This window comes from Pseudorasbora parva, chromosome 20 (genome assembly GCF_024679245.1).
Source record: "Pseudorasbora parva isolate DD20220531a chromosome 20, ASM2467924v1, whole genome shotgun sequence".
NCBI classification, from domain to species: Eukaryota; Metazoa; Chordata; class Actinopteri; order Cypriniformes; family Gobionidae; genus Pseudorasbora; species Pseudorasbora parva.
In genome coordinates, this window is record NC_090191.1 from 24821890 (window position 1) to 24827889 (window position 6000).

Here is a 6000-nt window from a genome sequence, read left to right on the forward strand (position 1 = left end):
TTGCATGGTAACTTTAATCTGTATTGTTCATCATGTTTGCTTACAAAACAATTTCATCACCACTTACATCTTGTTCCATATACAGGCCCTAGTCAATTCCTGGCCCCATTCCTGCCATTTCTTAAATCCTCTTAGTGACACTGAATTCAGATTACAATGAGTACATTGTATCTGTACCTTTCACTTGTGTGGGATTTTTCTTTCCCAGAAGTGAAAAGTTTCATGTAGTTGTCATTTCCCTCCAGTCGTGGCAGTTGCTGCAAATTTCATGGAGACAAATGTGAGTCTATGCCCAAATTCCCACTCTTTTGAATTTGATACTGTTAACCTGACTGTTAATAAAATGGTATGAAGGTGTGAACCGATCCAGCATGTTGGCATTGTTCTACATTGCAATGTATTGCTCCAATTCCTGGTTCAAGTGTGTGTTTGATAAGGGTTGGAGCTAAACTCTGCTGGATGGTAGCCCTCCAAGAGCAGGGTTGGCTACACTTGTTCTAAAGTTTAACCATGGGCAGCAACATCCTTGGTACCTATAGCAATTACATTTAACAAGCCATCCAGCCCACACTTCTCCACCATTTTATTTTTTATGACTCCTCAACTCATGTTGCCTTATGGTAGTCAGCTCCTGCTTCGGAAGGGACAATGTCCTGTAGGATTTATAGCTCCAACCTGCCCAAAAACATGTCCCTGAAAGTTTCTAGTAATCCTGAAGACCATTTTTAGATGGTTCAGGTGTGTTTGATTAGCACTGGTGCTCAACTCTGCAGGACAGTGACTCTTTTGGAGCGGGTTTCGACCCCCCTTCCTTATGGGATAGCAAAATGTCCACTAGTTACACACTTCAGAATCTCAGCAGATGCCAAAGTATTGTCCTATAGCAAACCTATGTCCCCTTTCTCTGTGTATGTGATGTTCAAATGTCTATTTGGTGTCTTGCAGGAGTTTGCCGCCCTGACGAAAGAGCTGAATGCCTGCAGGGAACAGCTGCTGGAGAAGGAGGAGGAGATTTCAGAGCTGAAGGCCGAGAGGAACAACACCAGAGTGAGTTCGCACACAGTGTCTTCTAGGCACTTCAAAGAATTGTGCTCCTCAACCGTCATCCACCTCGTCAAGTTGAGCTTGTTTACAAAAAAAGCAATAACTGAACAGATGCCAACCCAATGACTTGTGCATCTAATTCATGGTGTTTTGTTAGAGACAAGATGTTTGTGCGTGCTCAAAACTGCTTTTACTTAACTGAAGCTAGATTTTGTCGAGGTTGCTTACCATAGATAATAGATCATAATTCCCTGGAAGTCAACATAGTCACCAATAATTTGCATTGAATGCAGAGAAGCTGCCAAAACGTCTGACACTCTGGTTATCTATTTCACAAGAGAGTAGTCATTCTCACTTCTTCGGCTTCATTTTCACCTCCATTCTTTTCCTGCACCCCTCAGTGCCTGTCTGAGTCACTGTGCTAATCCAGTGCACCTGACTCAACACTGCAATTCAATTAATTTCGTGCGTTACTTAGCCGCAGCCAAACTTTGAAGAGTCATTTATGGAATTGAGGATATTGGGGTGTATTAAAAACCAGAGGGAAGCATAGATCGAGAGGGATAAGGGGACGTAGTGGAATGGAAAAGAGGAGAGGTCGAGTGAGATTAGAAACAGACTCATATTAAACAGAGCTCCTAATCTTACACTGGGCGCGTCTAATGTGACAGGGAGTGAAGTATTTAACCCAATGCAATACATCACTCATTATGGAAATGGTCATATCTTAATAATTTTAAGATTGCATCCCAATTTACATACTTATCGCATGCACTAGAAGTTGCTGATAATGCAGAAATAGCATTTTGCCCACTAGAAAGGATAAGATAAACTAAAAGCTAAACTAAAGTTAAACTGTGTCAGTCAGATAACTTTGATAAAAAGGTATGTAATGGATTACAATTAACCAATCAGCTATCAGCTGTTCAATGTAAAGACACAATTAGATAATACCAATTTAGGTCAACCAATTACCAAGCAATGCTTCATTTTGTTCAGTCTGTGGTGTAAAAGGTCACATTAGCAATTAAAGAAAAAAACACTCAAGCAAAACGTGGTCAGGCTGAAATGTCTGAACAATTTGGGTCCCAGTTTTTTTAATCAATTTTACTGGTAGTCCACTGTATACGGAATTTTGGGGTATATGTCACAGTTTACTTTATTTGGCTATCCTCACTTTAATGAATGAACTATAGTGTCCTGCGCTAGTAAAAAAAAAATATGTCTGGTGTTTTTTGGTTTGACTGTATTTTCACTGTAAACTATAAAGCCTATAGATAAACATTATGAGTATTCTAAAGATGTTTTGGTGTTTTTTTCTAAATATATTGATATACTAATAATAGCTGGTTGAGTGATCTCAACACAGTGGCTACCATTAGGGGTCGAAACGCTTATGTAGAATAAAAATTACTTGGACTTAAATGACTGTCTTTATCTCATATCAGTGTACAAGTACTTTTCTTTACTCAGGGTATATACAGCAATCCTTAAGTTAAATTTACTACTTTTTAATACCTTTTTCACTACCTTCAGAATATTTTTTAAAACCATCACGACACTGAATTGCAAGTGTTAATCAGCGACCTTTCTATTATTTACACAGATTTTGACACATATAACATACAAAAAAAGAATAGATTTAGAATCGACAGCAGGAGGAAATCTGTGATAAGTTATCATTCAGACACAGTAAAATAGATCTCAACATTCACAATGGTTGGTTAAGGAGAAGCATTACTACATACACATCTGATTTCAATTAATAATTGGCAATTCAGCAATTCAATTATTTAGTGTTTTTTTCCAACAACAAAACCTGAGCCAAATATTACATTTCTATAACTGTGATAAGTTGTTGAATTTAACATAATACTAAAAACTAGTGCTGTCAATCGATTAAAAACTTTAACTAGATTAATCAGACATTTTTTCTGTGATTAATCGCAATAAAAAAAGAAATGTTTTTGTACGTTTTTAATATATTTTTTAATATAATAATTTCACAGTTAATCAAATTAATGTAGAAACAACATAAAGACAGTCTATTTTAAATACTTGTTTAAATGGCATCTTTTTATGAATGAAGGCCAGTATTACTGATATTAATACAGCTACTGATTTTTTTTTAATATTTTTTTTTTACATTTATTATTAGGCTTCAAAAATATAACAGTTTTTAATTTAAGTAAACTTAAAACAATGCTAACATAAACCCATAATAAATGTCATGTTTACTCCTGCCCTTCCTGTCTTAACAGTAAGGAAATATACAGAAATTTAATAAAGTTATCAAAGTTATATGTAGTCTGCACTGCATAAACTATAAATTAAATAGTTAATCCTTATTAAAGCTACAAAAGTTATTTAGTCAAGAGCAGCGAGTCATTTTCTCTGTTCCCTGACAGGAAGCTTTATTGGCTGCTGCCCCTTTAAGAGCAGACAGACACGCGGATCTCACTGTCTATGGATCGCGCCTCATTCTCTCACAACTCTTTTTGTTCATTTTAGACTTTATATAAATCATTTAAGATTGCTCTTATGAGGATAGTCGTTGAAGATATGCCTTGAGGCAAGTCTACAATAAAACGTAAGCCAGCCACTTCTGTTGAGCGCGCTGTGCTCTGAGATGATGCCGAACGACCACTGAATATGACGTCAGCATCAAACATACGCCGAGACGGAGACGATTATTTGATTATGTGCCCAGATATGCTAAAGCCCATATTTAAACGAACTAATGCGAACGCAGATAGAATTTCAATCAGAATAGGACACCTGATAGTCTGAAAAAATAATACCTAGTTTGGAAAAAAATAATACCTCTGAGACCACATTTAACACTTTTAATGGCCTTAAATTTGGCAATTTTGATTTATCACTTTTTAATACTTTTTAAAACCCCGCGGACACCCTGTTACTAGTAAAACTTTTGTTTTAGGTTCGCTTACAGTCATACAATATAAAATTATATTAAACAGGTCATATTATCATGTAAGGGAAAATATATATTAACAGAGGAATTATACTGAATACTTATTTCCGAATTAAAATTAAGCATCTCGATGAAATACACAGGGTGGACTTTTACGCAGACGCCCCCTTCAAGTAAAATGACACATAATGTTACTGTTCATATATTGATTTAAGGTCAATGCTGAGATTCATGTATTAGCTAATGGCTGTGTCTACTGACTGCACCAGTGTTAATCTGATCCACCAAAACAGACACACACAGAGGGAGAGATAGTAACCTAACCTGCATTATCCGGCTATACGGTTGTTTTAGTGCTGAGCTGGCTTGGGAAAGACAAAGGCTGGCAGAGACTGAGGGTTATGAATGAGAGAGCAAGGAACTGAGCAGAAATAGAAAGGTCAGCTCCTCGATAGGTCTCTAGAGCAGCACTGCTACAGTACTGACTGTACAGCCCTCAGGCAGGTACATGTGCTACTGCAGCCCTAATGCTGTGTTACATTCCACTGGAGAAGCCTGAATTTCCAATTAAAGTTGAACTCCCTACTTGAATTTTTTTTTAAACTTGCGGAAATCAACTATAATTTTGTTATCATTAGCTATTAGCAATCCTTTTTGTTTTACATTAACTTTATTTTAAATTAAGTATTTGCCATTGCTTAAGAGTTAGTTCACCCAACAAAGAAATTTATGTCATTAATGACTCACCCTAATGTCGTTCCACACCCGTAAGACCTACGTTCATTTTCGGAACACAGTTTAAGATATTTTATATTTAGTCCTAAAGCATATGGAAGTGTATACACACTATACTGTCCATGTCCAGAAAGGGAATAAAAACGTCATCAAAGTAGTCCATATGTGACATCAGTTAGTTAATTAGAAACTCTTGAAGCAACGAAAATGCATTTTGGTCCAAAAATGACAAAAACGACAACTTTTTTAAACATTGTCTTCTCTTCCGGGTTTGTTTTCAAATACTCAAATAAAGATTCAAACTGTTATGAATCAGCGTATTGATTCATGATTCGGATCACGTGACATTTGCGATCCGAATCATGAATCAATACGCTGATTCATTACCGTTTGAATCTTTATTTGATGATTGAAAAAAAACCTGGAAGAGAAGAGAATTCTGAATAAAGTCGTAGTTTTTGCTATTTTTGTACCAAAATGTATTTTTGATGCTTCAAGAGATTCTAATTAACTAACCGATGTCACATATGGACTACTTTGATTATGTTTTTTTTTTAACTTTCTGGACATTACATTATAGTGTGCATACACTTGCATACGCTCTCGGACTAAATATAAAATATCTTAAACTGTGTTCTGAAGATGAACGGAGGTCTTACGGGTGTGGAACGACATTAGGGTGAGTCATTAATTACATAATTTTCATTTTTGGGTGAACTAACCCTTTAAGCTTTAGTTTGAGATGTCATTTTTGTTTTAGCTTATATGTTGTCTTCCAAACGTCATGCAATGGAAAACTTTAATGATTGAAATTTAGAGATATTGAGTAGGAATAACTTATATCCAGCTTTAGATGCCATTCAGCATTATTCTGAGCAGGTTTACTGAACGAGCGCATTTCAAAACAACACACTCAAGTTGACTTTAAACGCATTCTCTGTTTTCCATCCATATCTCTCCATGTCCACTCCACTCATCTAGATCCAGACAGTTCTGTCTCTCTCTCTCTGTCTCTCCCACGGTGTCCTTGGGACTTTGGGACCGAATTGATTTTTTATGCTATGTACCAGACCAGAGAGTAACCACATTAACATAATCTCCTTTGTGCCAGGTCCAGGGGGTTTCAATTTGTCGTGTCTGCTTTATTGTTTCAAGTGTAATGGGTTTTCTTGTGTGTAATGTTGTTAGCGGTCTGAAAGGGTTCCCTTGTAAAATGAGAAAAGACAAAATGGTGTGTTAAGCACATAGCATTATTTTTCAAATGAAGAATGTCCTTGAGGCTTTAG

General features: G+C 36.3%; 1 protein-coding gene across 14 annotated transcripts in view; it reads left to right on the top strand.

The window, feature by feature from the left end:
- The window catches only part of ppfia2 (PTPRF interacting protein alpha 2), a 225527-nt gene that overhangs the window by 153799 nt on the left and 65728 nt on the right, over positions 1-6000 (top strand). For all 14 annotated transcript variants that reach the window (XR_010899561.1, XR_010899562.1, XM_067427562.1 and 11 more), the window contains one exon: positions 946-1047. Coding sequence is in view for 12 of the 14 variants with exons in the window: in XM_067427562.1 (XP_067283663.1) it covers positions 946-1047 (102 nt within the window). In the remaining 2 variants the exon portion in view is untranslated. The remainder of the gene's footprint in view (positions 1-945; positions 1048-6000) is intronic.